This window comes from Ailuropoda melanoleuca, chromosome 12, assembly GCF_002007445.2.
Source record: "Ailuropoda melanoleuca isolate Jingjing chromosome 12, ASM200744v2, whole genome shotgun sequence".
Lineage (NCBI taxonomy): Eukaryota > Metazoa > Chordata > Mammalia > Carnivora > Ursidae > Ailuropoda > Ailuropoda melanoleuca.
Window position 1 is genome coordinate 33,749,602 of NC_048229.1, and position 14,890 is coordinate 33,764,491.

At 53.0% G+C, this 14,890-nt stretch overlaps 1 protein-coding gene across 1 annotated transcript in view; it reads right to left on the minus strand.

The window, feature by feature from the left end:
* Window positions 1-11,138, minus strand: part of CLPTM1 (CLPTM1 regulator of GABA type A receptor forward trafficking) — a 28,979-nt gene extending 17,841 nt beyond the window's left edge. Inside the window, 2 exon segments of the mRNA XM_034639284.1 lie at window positions 4,682-4,794; window positions 11,025-11,138. Of these exon segments, the coding sequence (XP_034495175.1) occupies window positions 4,682-4,794; window positions 11,025-11,096 (185 nt within the window). The 5' untranslated portion in view covers window positions 11,097-11,138.
* Window positions 11,139-14,890: the final 3,752 nt, after the last annotated feature.

Genomic DNA, 14,890 nt, shown 5'->3' on the forward strand with positions numbered 1-14,890 from the left:
TGTGGATGTGGTGGCTGGATCCTCAGCAGCCATCTTACGCCATGCAGATAAGGGGCAAAGCCTAGTGACGGTCGAACAAAAAGCGGGAAAGAATCCGGGCTGCAGAAGACTGCAGAATCCTGGTCTGAGTCCAGAGAGTACATGAGAGAGAAATAAAAGACTTCTATTGTGTTAATTCGGGTCTCTCAGACACATGCTGCTGTGTAATTATTAAATGAGACAAGTACTTATTAATTACTGTGAAAAGCAACATAGCAGAGGTTAAGTGCTCAGCCTCTAAGCTGCACTACCTGGATCTGAAGCCCAGCTCGGCCTCTTACCAACTGTGTGACCTCAGGCAAGACTCTTAACCTCTCCAGACCTCTGTTTCCTCAACAGTTAAAACGGGGATGACACTACCTCCCTCACAGGGCTGTTTGTAAGCATTAAGTGCATCGATGTAGACCTGCATCTGTATCTAAGACCGTACACATATGCACCCATGATAATATGCATCATCTAGAATGAAGCCTGGTATACACTCAGTAAGTACTTCGGCAGTGTTAGCTATTATTAGTTTCGTCAAAGGAAAAGAGGCAGACGAACTCTCTGGAATGGAAAAATACTACAAGGGAATTCTAGTGTAGGTGGCCCCCAACCACATTGAAGGGCAGGATCAGGCACAGGGACTTGTCTCTGCCATTAGGAGCTCTGGAGCCCCAGGGTCTGGGGTCACAAGGGCCATGGCCCAGCTGAGCCATCTGCTGCCTCCCCAAGAAGTCCCTGGCGCACACAGCCGAGGAAGGTCTGGAACTGGTCATCTCGGGAGAACCCTCCACCTCCAAGAGAGGCTCCCATTTTAGTACATATGCCAAGGGAGGGTGTGGGAGCGAGGACACGCACTGGCAGCCCTGCCGCAGCTTAGTGTGTGGCCTGCAGGAATCTCACCCCCTCTGGGCTTCTGGGTCCCCATGTGTAAAACAAGGCTGACTGCACCGGATGTGTTTTAGAGATGCCAGATCCCCAGTTCCCTGAAGAGCACCTGCGTGTACCTGCAGGCCCACGGTTCTGTGGATCCTTGCAGAGGGATCATGGCCACACCCCTCCATCCACACAGCCCAGGCCAGGAAGCACTAGCCTATGATGACAGGCCTATAGGGGACTGGCTCTCCCCTAATGCCTTTCAACCTCCTGGACTCAGCAAAGAGTCCAGTTCTCTCCCACCCCACCTAGGCACCTTACGTTCATAGGCTCAGAAAAATGTGAGACAGATGAAAAAACAGAAAGAAAACTCTCCCACCTGGTTCCCATCTCATCCCCCATGCCAGGTAACCACTGGCGTGACGTGAAGAGGAGCTGAAAACCAGACTCCACGCTCTCTCCCCCGATAAAGGCCATTCTCACGCAATCTACTCAAAGCTTTGGAGAGTTCACAGGCCCCTGAACACAAACCCTGAACCCCACTTTCAGAATGCCAGACGAGATGGTCTCTGGGCCCCCAGCCAGGCTGAGGTTCGGTGCTGCCTGGTTCTAAGGGAGGAAATGAGCCTAAGCTGGGACTGTATTAAAAACGTCTATCTGAAGGAAGCGCCCTTAGGTCCTAATGTGGAAAGATTTCTAAGATATACTGTTAATGAGAAAAAATCAAGGTGCAGAACTGTGTAAAATAGGCTGCTCTTATGTAAAAGTGAAGGGAAAGATAAAAATAATCTTTATTCTCAGCTGCTTGGAGCATGGAAAAAAAAGAAAAAGAAACCGATAGGTAAGAAAATTCCAGGTCCTAACTGGACACGGCGGGGCAGAGTGGGACGGAGAAGGCAGGGAACGAAAGCTCTGCAGTGGAAGAAGGTCGGGGACACATCAGGGATGGCGCCCAAGTGTCCGGGCGGAATGGTGGGGAATTTCGCATCCTAGGTGGCCCTGTCAGATGCCACCAGGCCAGCGGGCCTGGCCCACACCAAGATGTGACCGCTGACTGTGTTTGAGATGGTGGGCTTTTTTTTCCCCCGGCAGTTTCTCTTTGTAATTTTCTAAGGTTTTTGAACACTCAACAACAACAGTGATCCCGGCCAATTCTGAGCAGACGCCAGAAGCTCGTGGCATCCTTTCGTGACCTGTGAGCTAACTGGCAGGATTCCGAACTCCTGAGATGGAAACTCAGGCACAAGAGGGACCATCAGCCAACTGGGACACACGGCTCGGAGGCCGGGAGACTGAGATGTAGGAACAGACCTGCGTTCCTACACGTCGTTCTACTCCACAGCCCCCCCGCCCAACATTTCTGTAGCTGATCGTCCAGTTAGGACAAGCAGGCTGGTTGCAGTTTTTGTCTATTTGGAACTGTCTGTGAGCACCCTCCTACAATCTCACCGAAGGCAAACTGCACGTGTGTGTTTATGGGACGGCCACCGATCCATTCCGCTTCCCTGTTACTTCCTTCTTTCTATGCACCTGTATTCTTTGATTTTACTTTCTACAATAAGTGTGTATTACTTATGAGTTTAGAAAAACAAAATAAATGAATAAGACAGCCTGGAAGAGAAAAGTAGCTGGGCCACCCAAATCACTCTCTTCTTTCTCAGGAGCAAAATTCCTGCTTTCCTCAGGGTGCTTGGTGTCCTAGAATAAAGAACACACTTCCCAGGCTCCCTGGCCACAGGCCACAACCACGTAAGGCTGTCCCAGCCGAGGGGAGGACTGGTTTACACAACTCGGCCGCGTGGGGATGTGGAGGAAAAGGAACCCTCCAGCACCACTGGTGGGAATGCAAACAGGGGCAGCCGCTGTGGACAACAGGATGGAGGTTCCTCAGAAAGTTAAAAATGGAACCACCCTATGACCCAGCAATTGTATTCCTAGGTATTTACCCAAAAAATACAAAAATACTGATTCAAAGGGATACATGCACCCTGATGTTCACAGCAGCATTATTTACAACAGCCAAATTCTGGAAGCAGCCCAAGTGTCCATCGACTGACGGGTGAATGGATACAGAAGAGGTGGTGTATACATATGTACGATGGAATATTACTGAGCCGTGAAAAAGGATGAAAGCTTGCCATTTGCCAGCCACAGCGGGAGCCAGAGAGTATGACACTAAGCAAAGTCAGTCAAAGAAGGACAAATACCACATGATTTCACTCATCTGTGGCATTTAAGAAGCAAAACAAACAGGTAAAGGAAAAAAAAAAGAGAGAGGGAGAAAGAGAGACAAACCAAGAAACAGACGCTTCACTACACAGAACACACTGCTGGTTAGCAGAGGGGAGGTGGGTGCCGGGTGGGTGAAATGGTGATGGGGATGAAGGAGGGCACTTGTGACAAGCACCAGGTGATGTGCGGAACTGCTGAATCACTATACTGTACACCTGAAACTGATACACTGTAGGTTAACTAACTAGAATCCAAATAAAACCTTAATAAACGAACAAACAAATGACCGACCAACTCTGCCAGGGAATTCCTTATAGCTGATAAGGAGAGAAAGTGCCTGCTTAAATGCATAGCCTGTCTCTTGAACATTTCGCTAAAAGACGTCTCTGGAAAGACAAAGAAATGTCCGTTTTGCAGATGGGCAAAAAAGGCCCAGAGTAGAGAAGGGAACTGTCACCAGGTCTAGGCCGGCAGAGGAAGAACTCGGCCCCAGGTATATCTCCCCACCCCTATCCAGTATCTCTCCAGGACCTCAGCCAGAGGCTGGGCTTCCAGAAGGCATGCCTTGTGCTCCCACAACCCAGGAAATGACCATGTGAATGGACCTACCCAAAGATCACCACCAGCCAAATGGACAGCCTGTATGACTCCACTTATATGAGGTGAGTAGAACAGTCAAGTTCATAGTGACGGAAAGTAGAATGGTGGGTGGCAGGGGCTGGAGGGAAGGCAAATGGAGGCTGAGTGCTTAATGGACATAGCTTCAGTCTGGGGAGACAAGAAAGTTCTGGAGATGGACAGTGGTGATGGTTGCACAACTGTGCACTTAAAAATAGGTTTTAAAACGGAAGGCTTTATGTAATGTATGTGTTGTGGCTAAACTGTGTGTGTCCCTGTTGCCTTCCCCGACTCACCCTCATATGTTGGAGTCCTAACCCTGAGTACTTCGGTAACTGTATTTGGAAATACGGCCTTTAAAGAGCAGACTAAAGCTAAGTGAGGCCACTAGGGCGGGCTGGTGTCCTTCTAAGAGACCAGGACACAGACACCACACTGGGAAGGCCATATAGGGACAAAGGAAACAGCCATCTCCAAGCCAAGGACAGAGGCCTCAGAAGAAAGCAGACATGCTGACACCTTGATCTCAGACTTGTAGCCTCCAGAACTGTGAGAAAATAAATTTCTGTTGCTTAAGCCCCCCCACCCCTGGCCTGAGCTACTTGTTACAGCAGCCCTAGCAAATTAATCCAGTATATTTTAGGGGCACCTGGCTGGCTGAGTCCGTAGAGCTTGGACTCTTGACCCTGGGGTCATGGGTTCAAGCCCCACATTGGGTGTAGCGATTACTTAAAAATAAAATCTTAAAAACAAACAAACCAACCAACCAAAAAACCACCACCACAACAAAAACACCCTCTGTCATATTAAGAAAAGAAAAAGATCTCCACCGACAGAGTGATGGTCATCCCCAGCGACTCTTTCCTTTCTTCTTTATGCTTTCCTTATTTGAATGTTTTTCAGTGAACAAAACCAACCGCCATCTGCTCACCTGAACAGCACGCCTTTGATGACCTGCCAGGCGTTGGGTGCTGGCTGGGGTGGTGGGTTCTGGGGCTGGGTCTCCGCCGGCAGGTCCCTCCCGATGCTGCCATTGCTGGTCACCTGCAGGAAACAGAGACGAGCGAAAGGAGGGAGGGTGTCACCTGAGGCACTGGGGCTGGCTTAGCACTACTGTACGCCAAGGCCCAGCACAGGGCTAAGCACACAGAGCAGGCGCTTGATCAGTAACTGGGGAATGGATGAATAAGTTCACCCAGGAAGGGTGGTGATGGATCTTACCCCTTCAAGACGAAAACACTCCAACACTCCCCCAGAACCTACTCTGTGCTGGTGACACAGAGGTGACCGAGACAGCCCTGTGCTGCCCTCCTTGGGATCACAGTCCAGTAGGGGAGCCAAACAGTCCCCAGACCGGGATGATCCAGAGTGGACAGGGCGGGGATATAGGATCCCAGAGACATGTGGTCCAGCCTGGAGGTCAGGGAGGCCTTCCTGGAGGAAGGGACCATTGAAGCTGAGGCCTAAAATACAACAAGGGGACAATGCAGAGGAGGCAGCAAGTACAGAAAGGAAGGGGAAGGACACAGTCTCACGGTGAGGACTGTCCACACTGCTCCCTGAAGCCAGAGCCCAGGATGCAAGGTGACTACTGGCGACAACACAGAAGGGTGACCAGGGCCAGATTCTGTAAGGCTTGGGTTTGTCTGAGAGGTCCTTCCCTGGGCAAACACTTCCTAAGGCCTCCTCTGTGGCCAGCCCTGTGTGAAGCCTGTCCCTGCAGGGGCTCCTACCCAGCAGAAGACAGACGCAGAAAAACACAGCGAGAGTGTGAGCCACGACAGAGGTCCGTGCCACAAACAGCGCACACTGCCCTGTGGGGCCAGAACCATGAACATCTCCATTCAGCAGCCGGGCAAATGGAAGCTGAGGGAGGCTAACCCACTTGTCTAGGTCACTCAGGAAGGAAAAGGTCAGCAGGATGACAAGGGGGTGGGTAGGCCAGGGAGGTCAGGGAGGGCTTCCCAGAAGAAGAATCTTCACTCAGAAACAGAGAATTTCATGATGTCAGGAAGGGTCCGAGATGGGGAAGTTCTTCCCGTCCCTTTCCTTGCACCTGCTGGTTCCCAGATTCTGTCCTCTTCCTCCTCCCAGCTCTGTCCCCTCACCACTCAGCCTTCAAGAGACAGGACCAGGACTGTCATGGTCACCGTTGGGCAGAAGCACTGCCCAGCACAGAGCAGGGGTTCAAGAAACACCTGTGGAATCAACATGTGCTCCATGAAGGGCGTGCCCCCAGCGCCCAGGCCCCCCACATCCACTCCCCTCCAGGCCTCCACCGCCCAGCCGTCCCCCCACCACAGCCCCAAACCCGCCTCTCTCCGACATTTGTTATGCCCTGTCCCCTTCACCAGCAAGTGCTTATCCCTGTATCTCCCAACGTGTGGGACACCACCACGGTAAAATGTGGGGGCTCTGGGATCCAGTAGTTCCTGGCTGTGAGGTCTTGGGTATGTCACTTCCCCTCTGACCCCAGGGCCAGGTTGTGAAAATACTGGTGTGTTATAGACAGAAAATATTCCCTTCGTGTGTTGAAAAAAATATTTCCTGAGCACCTACTGTGTGCTAGGCTCTGTGCTAGGCAGTGACCAGACAGCTCTGGGCCGTGTCCTCCTGGAGCTCATGGTCCAGAGGGAAACACACCCACGAACAGTCAACAGGATCATTCAAACTGGTAAACAGGAAAAGTGCTCTGGAGGAAAGAAGCAGGGGCAGATGATGGCTACTAGGGTGGGGACCGGGTTTGGATTAGGTAGTCAGAGGCCTGCCTGAGGAGCTATTTTTGACATTTGGGTGAAGGGCATGCTGGGAGAGGGATAAGTTCAGGGAAGTGGTTGGCTGGGGGGGCAGGCAAGGTCAGAGACAGGCACAGGGCCCCCTCATGCAGGGCTGGCCTTGCTCCTGGGGGCATTGGGGGCCGAGTAAGGGTTTCCAGCAGGTCTGAGCTGATTCCCGTCAAGAAACAGAAGCTAAGGCCAGGCCGGGATTTGAACCCATGTCTGGCTGACCCCGAGGTCTGTTCTCTTACCCACACTGGGGGATAAGCTGGCTGGAAACCCTCCCACAGAAACGTAAATGGAAACCGCAATGAGAAGCCACTTCACCGCGCTGGCCACAAAGTGATGGACAATCACAAGTGTTGGCGAGGGTGTGCAGAAGCCGGACCCGCTGTGTCCTACTGGTGGGCAAATGGAGCCGCGGCTTTGAAAAATACAGCAGAGAATCAAAAAGCGAAATGTGTGGGGCGCCTGGGTAGCTCAGTCGGCTAAGCATCTGCATTCAGCTCAGGTCATGATCCCAGGATCCCGGGACCGAGCCCCACGTCAGGCTCCTCGCTCAGCAGGGAAACTGCTTCTCCGTCGGCCCCTCCCCCTGCTCTTGCTCTCTCACGCAAGCACTCTCTCTCTCTCAAATAAATAAATGATCTTAAAAAAAATTTTTTTAGGGGTGCCTGGGTGGCACAGCGGTTAAGCGTCTGCCCTTGGCTCAGGGCATGGTCCCGGCGTTGTGGGGTCGAGCCCCACGTCAGGCTCCTCTGCTATGAGCCTGCTTCTTCCTCTCCCTCTCCCCCTACTTGTGTTCCCTCTCTCGCTGGCTGTCTCTATCCCTGTCGAATAAATAAATAAAAAAAAATCTTTAAAAAAAAATTTTTTTTAAACAAAATAAATAAAAATAAAAAGTGAAATGTGCACCTGACACACAAACCAGCAGCCCCACTCCTAGGTCTCTACCCGACAGAAAGGAGAACGTACAGATACGCCAAGGCTTACGTGCAAATGCTCACCGGGGCATTATCTGTAATAGCCAGAAACAACCCCGTGCCCCTCGATGAATGAACGGGGTGTATCCATACAATGGACTGCTACTCAGTCATAAGAAGGAGGCCTGCTGGGGGCAGAGTGGCTACAAAAGGGAACGGGAAGGTTCTGAGGGGATAGGGACCAGATGGTGGCCGTGGCTGAACTGCGCCACAGCACTGAACACCGCTGAACTCCATACTGACAGCAGGTGAACGCTGTGTTATCTATTATACTTCCAAAAAAAGGTAACTCTCCTGTGGCTTCTACTTCCTTTGGAGTAAAGGCAAAATCTTCACGTTGACCCCCAGGTCTTGGCCTGATCGGGCCCCCTCCCTGCCTCTCCACTCTCACCCTCTCCCCTCATTCACTGGCTTCAGCTACATAGCCTCCTCACTGTTCCTTCATACAGCCAGGCACCTGTCGCCGTAGGGCCTTTGCACTGACTGTTCTCTTTATCTTCTGAGAGGTTCCCACCCCTCCATATGTGCGTCCCTCCCTCCTTCCTCTCCTTCAAGTCTTTATTTAAATGTCACCTCCTCAGGGGCCCCTGGGTGATGCATCAGCTAAGTCACTGACTCTTGGTCTCAGCTCAGGTCATGATCTCAGGGTTGCGGGATCAAGCCCCACGTGAGCTCTGTGCTGAGCAGGGTCTGCTTAAGTTTCTCTCTTCCTCTCTCTGCCCTGCCCCACGCTAGCTCTTGCTCTCTCTCTCTTAAATAAATAAATCTTTAAAAAAAAAAAAGTCACCTCCTCAGAGAGGCCTTCCCAGACTACCTTGTTTAAACTGCAACCCACTTAGCCACCCCTCACTTTCTATCCCCTTCCCCAGCTTTACTCTGCCCATGGCACTTATCACCATCTGACCCGCTCGCTATATATATTTCTTTTTTTATCTTACTGTTTTCCTGTCCATTCTTCTATCCCTACTGCCCAGCCCTTAAATAGAACATGAGCTCCAAGAGGGCAGGGACTGTTCTATTCACAGCTGTAGCCCCAGCATGAGCCTGGGGTCTCGCACGGAGTGGGGACTCAGTATACATGAGCTGAAGGAATGAAGGGCAGGGCTGAGGGCCTGACCCACTGGCTGGAGAAGCAGGCTGGCAGGGGCATGTGATGCGGAGGGTCCACCCACTCTGTGCTAGGCCCCACAGGCCCGGGGATGGCATGGTGGCTATGGACACAGTAGTGACTAAGACACAGTTCCTCCTCTGGGACCCACATGTCCAATCTCACATGCAATCCACAGAACCACTGGCTAAGGGGCCCAGAAGCAGCTGAGACCATGAGGCTGGGCTGGGAGCATGAAGACAGGCTTTCCAGCACATCATCACCGACTGCCTTGATCCACCATAGGAATTCCGGCCCAGCCCAGCCTCTGCCTCGACATCTATTGATTCCACAAACACTGGGCACCTGCCCTGTGCCTGGTCCCAAGCTGGGCAGTGCAGGGGACACACTGTTGACCGCGACAGTCCTGGTTCTGCCCTCCAGTGGCTCTCAGTCCAGCAGAGGAGACAGGCAGATGGTATAACTCAGAGCAGGCAGGGCTGGGACAGGAGAGCCCAGGGGGCTGTGGGAGCCCTGACCCAGTCTGAGAGGGTCAGAGAGGGCTTCCTAGAAGAAGGGACATCTGAGACGTACAGAACTAGTAAGGACCAACCAGGTAAAGAAGGGAGAAGTATGTGCAAAGGCAATAAAGAGAAAGCAAGACACACTGCTGGAAATAAAAGAGCCTCACAGTGGCCGACACTCCTCTCACCCAGTGGTTCTCAAGCATGGCTGATTTTGCCCCCCTGGCCCCCACCAGGGGACATCTGGCAATGTTTGGGACATTTCTGACTGCCACAACTGGAAAGGGGTATGTGTGCTGACATCTAGTGTGCAGAGGCCAGGGATGCCGCTGAACATCCTACAATGCACGGGACAGCCCCCCACGACAGAGAATTAACCAACCCAAAATGTCAATAATGCTGAGGCTGAGAAATCCTAGTCTAGTCTGAAGAAAATTCAGATCATGCAAGGCCTTGAAGAATTTGTACTTTACCCTGAAGGCAAAGGTGTAAGTCTTGAAAGGTTTTAAGCACAGGTGGGACAAGAGAAAATCAGGGGGTCCCTGGAAGCCTGGCAATGCGGGCAACCTGAACCCTAATCTCTCTGATCTACCCCCCCTCCCCCTTTAATCGACAAAAACTCAGAGGGGGGAAAAGACCTTCCTTCAGCGGGACCAGGAAGCCCCTGACGACACGTGTCTGAGTCTTCATTCTAGAGCTAACTCAACAAGTATTTCCTGAGGCCACCCCCACGCCAGGCCCTGGTTACAGATGCTGGACCAAGCACACTGGGCTCTATCACACAAATCTCATCCTGGTGTCCTCCCCAGGTGATATTATTTGCCCCTCGTCTGGGCTCCCTCAGTCTCTGGCACAGACGGTTGTCACCACCCTAGTCATTCAGGATTATAATTCTCTACATGTCAATCTTCTCTCCCACTCCACTGATGGCAGGGACATGGCTGGAACCATCTCGGTGACCCATCCCATGGTTGGCCATCCTGTCCAACCTCTCCACTTACCACTTGAGAACTGAAGCCCAAAGAAGGCAAGGAACTTGTCCAAGGTCACATAGAAAGTCAGCTTCATTCTTCCCTCTCAACATGCACTCCTCTCCCCGGTGCTGCCTCCCACATGTCAGTGACAACCCAGTGGGTGGGTCGACAGCACCTTGCTGTCACTCCATCCATTCCCAAAATGCCTGAAGGATGGATGCCTGAACTAGTATGTTCTGCAGCTTTGGTTTAGTTGAGGCAGCAATGGATCAGAAGTGATCAGCACCTGGGCTAACTCCCCGGTAGGATTAGTTTATGCTGAAAGCACACACATTCCAGTCCTGACCCCCTGGGCAGGCAATGTCTGGTCACTTCTACACGGAATGAATCCCAAACTCAACCTGGGTGACCTTCTGCAAACGCCTTAGTCTCATTCTTCCTGGGATTTCCGTCTGTAAAGTGGGTCTGTCGGCCTCCACAGCCCGTGCCCTTACCCGCGATTATTACCTGACTTCCCCAGAGCTAGAAAACTCCCAATTAATCAATCATTGCCCACATCCCAGACACTACAAGGAAGACCCTAAAGGCCAGTCCACTTTAGGAATGGTCTTGGAGCCTGGAATCGCAGAGTCGAGAAGCAGGGCGCTTGGGTGTAAGCCTGCGCCCCTCCGCGCCACTGTCTCCCGGCTCGAGCAAAGAGCCTAGTGGCCGCCCAGAGCGAGCGTGCAGGGGACCCGGCGCGCAACAGGGCCCCGCTCCCCGCACTGTCCAGCCTCCAGGGCTCCCGGCCCCGCCTGGGCCCGGTACTCAAGGTTCCTCCGGGTAAGGAGCCCCCAGTGCGCCGGATTCCGCGAGAAGGGGCAGGACACGCCCCGTGGGAGGCCCCCCGGGTGGGGAAGAACCCCTCAGGCCCCTCTCGGCCTCCGTACCTGACCGGAGCCGCCTCCCCCGGCCGCAACCACGGCGCTGCCGGCCCCGTCCGCCTCCTGCGCCGCCGCCATCTTCCCGCTCCGGGTCCCCGCCCCCGCCGCCAGCCCCGCCCCGTCCCCGACGGCGCCAGCGCGATCGCGCGAGATTTCACACTTAGCCCGACCCGCCAGCTACCGCATCCGGCAAGAGCGCTTAAGCCACGCCTCTCGAAAGAGCCGCTTCCGGCTAAGAACGAACCAGTCCGGCCACCGTACTCCGCCTCCTCTCTGCCACACGTTTGTTTTCATCTAGTAGACGTTCTCTCTGCTTTGAACTCCCGGGCTTTCTCGGCCAGCCTAGGAGCTTCCCACAGGCTCCACTCCCTTTGCTTTCTCGAGTAAGCCCGCCGCCTCCATTTATGTGAGCTTGTAGGCCATCCTGCTCGTCTGGTGGATTCTTCGAGGCCTTTCCGTTTTCGTGTTTCTTGAGCTTTCCCGGCCACCGTAACGCCTCAAAACGATTCCTCCCAGCGTTCCATGAACCTCCGTGGCCACCGTACCCAGGACTCAGAGGGCGGGCCTTTGGCCTGTCCCGTCGCCTTCAGATCCCTCTTCCTAAAGCAAACCATTTTTTCAAGTCCCCTTAGGTTAAGAGTTTTCCCGTGCACTCAGAATTACTGTATCAGAGTTCTCACAGCCGCCAGCCCCTCCCCAGGCCTTCAGGCCACTTAGTTTAGCCCGCACACGCGTTCCGGGGTGATCTTTGCTTCCTAGCGAATTTCGCAACTCCGGACTCTGCTTCAAGGGCTCTAAGAACTTCATCCTTTTTTTTTTTTTCTTTTTTTTAAGCTATGTATCTTTGTACAGATCCAAGCCTGGACACGTGTTGCGAGACCCCTGGCCTGGGGAGGGTGGTGTGGAGGATCAGAAAAAAGTCTGTGACCGGCTGCTAAGCCTTATCTATGAATTGAGTGGAGGTGTGACCTGGGTTTAAACTCTGGTTGTGCTACTGACCTTCTAAATGATCCCGGACAAGTGACATACCTCTTTGGGGCTCAGTTTCTTCCTCTTTTTATAAACGAAGAATTTCCGTCCTGCTTGTGTGCTGCGGGGGTTTTGGGAAGACCTGGTGAGATCACGAATGTGAAGCACCTACCCACCCAAACCCACCTCACTCTTTTAGCAAGCGATCGATATCTTGCACTGTTATTATGGACCTTACAGATTACCCGAAAGGGAGAGCAGGCTTTGCAATGGGATTCTCCAATTATTTATTTCTCATTTTACTATCTACTTCCTCCACCTTCCTCTCGGTCCCAGTTCAGTGATATTACTATCACGTGATATTACTATCACGTCCTCCAGGAAACCCTCCTGGGACCCCAGGCTGTGCAAGCGCCGCCTCCCAGTCTTCCCGGTTCCCTGGGCTCCCCAACCCCATCCCTGCCCACTTTATGTCATCACTGTCAGGGATGGGTGCGGTATGTCTTGCCCTGGGTGGGGAACCGAGGGTTAGTCATGCTCCCTGCGCTGCCTCCAGCACTGCCCCGGGAGATGATTGCTAAGTGAAAGGTCGATGACCTACCTCTGAGGACCAACACAGGGCAAGAAATTACCTTAGAGAATGTTTTTCCCAGTCGACTTCACTCACAGATAGTAAGGGAAGCAAGAACAAGTCTGTGAAATTGTATGCGCAAGGGGTGCCTGGGTGGCTCAATCGGTTAAGCGTCCGCCTTCTGCTCAGATCATGATCCCAGGGTCTTGAGGTCAAGCCCCTTCTCGGGTTTCCTGCCCGTCTGCCCCTTCCTCCCCCAGGTTGTGCTCACTCTTCGCTCTCAAATAAACAGGAATTAAAAAAAAAAAAAAAGGAAATTTTAGGCCCAGTTGTTAAGTCTAGGGATGAAATGAACGTATTGATTGAAGTCCACCAGACAAGAGGCAGATTGAGATTTGTGGGCCTCTTTTTTAAAGTACAAAATTACATGCACAAGCCTAAATAGAGGACCACAGAAAGCCCAGGCAAGTGAGGGGCTTTAGAAGGGCGCCTGGGTGGCTCAGTTAAGAGTCTGCCTTCAGGGGCGCCTGGGTGGCACAGCGGTTGGATGTCTGCCTTCGGCTCAGGGCGTGATCCCGGCATTATGGGATCGAGCCCCACATCAGGCTCCTCCGCTATGAGCCTGCTTCTTCCTCTCCCACTCCCCCTGCTTGTGTTCCCTCTCTCGCTGGCTGTCTCTATCTCTGTCGAATAAATAAATTAAAAATCTTAAAAAAAAAAAAAAAGAGTCTGCCTTCGGCTCAGGTCATGATCCCAAGGGTCCTCGGACGGAGCCCCACATTGGGCTCCCTGCTCAGGGGAGAGCCTGCTTCTTCCTCTCCCATTCCTCCTGCTGGTGTTCCCTTGCTGTGTCTCTCTCTGTCCAATAAATAAATAAAATCTTTTTTTAAAAAAATTGAGGGGCTTTAGTAATCTGTAGCGTCACTGTAACCCCATCTCTGCTTTCAACTCTATATACAAATTGCTCCGGTCTGCCCTCCTCTCTCATAAACCACAGAGTCCTGATCTGTTGGAGCACGAGGGTCTCTCAGCTAGACTGGGACCTTAGGCTCCCTCTGAAGCCTTTCCCTATGTCTGTTGAGTGACCAAGTAAGTTCTTCCATTTCTACTAACTGCTCAGTGAATCACAGCCCGCTGCCACTCTGTCCTCCACTAGGGGACGCCCAACACCAACCAGAGGCTGCGATTGCAGATTCTAAGGGAGAAAAAGACTGGAGCCCTACACTTTCGGGTCCTGAGGAAAAAGGCTTGGGGGTCCAGACTCCTGAGTCCGAGGGAGAGGAAGTTTGGGGTCCTAGACTCCTGAGTTCTGGGGGAAGAGGCGTCCAGGGGCCTGGACTCTGAGGTTCTAGGGGGAGTGGGACTGGGGTGGAGGCCTGAGAAAGGAAGGAGGAATCCGGGAAGGGCACCGGGATTGGTTGGAAGCCGAACTGGCCTGGGCAGTACTTTGGTTTGGCTTGAGTCCGTGGGAAACAAGTGGACAGAGCTGGGATTGTTCCTCTAGGGTCCCCCCTCCCCATCACCCCCTGGGTTTGGCAGCCTCAGCTCTTCCCAGGCCCTGGGGACTTGAGGGCATTTCCCACAGCCCCTCCCCAAGGACCCTGTTTTCTACTAGACTCCCAGCTGCCCATCCTCAAGACCTGGGAAAGCTGCCCCAAGAACGCTGAGAGGCCAGCTGGAGGTTAATGCCAAGCAGAGTAGGAGAAACACAGGCCCTGGATCCTCAGAAGCCAACAGCCCCATCCCTGGGACTTGGGAGCCCGGGACCACCCTCGACTCCCTCAGGACCCAGAAGTCCAGGCCCGCAGCCCTCTACCTGGGGGACCCCAGCACTGTTCTCTCTGACTGTGCCGCCTCTGCTCCTACTTGCACACCCTGTGCTTTTTGCCTGCAATTCCCCACTACCTGGATAACCATTTCCCAACCACTAACCGTCCTGCGCTGCCGATGCCAATAGGAGACCAAGACAGTACCCCCCTCCCTGCCCCCACTTTCCAGCAACAACAGCCCCAACCACACTGCACTGTGATGCATCCCCTGGGACCAGCCCAGCCAGGTTTTCTAGGGGGCCCTGTTCCCTGTCCAAGGGGATTGCACCAGGCCTTGATCTCTTCACTTCTTCTTTTCTCCATTGCACAAACTGCTATCTGAAGTCATCTTCTCCCTTGGTCGTCTTTGCTCATCCTCAGCCTCCCCCCCTCCCCCCCCAGCGGCTCTGTTTGTGGCCTCCAGACGGAACAGAGCTTCTGATCTTGAAAGGGAGCTCAGAAGATGTTACTACTGTTGCTAATAAGGAGAGAGCAGCTAACTAACGAAACACACCACACAGCTG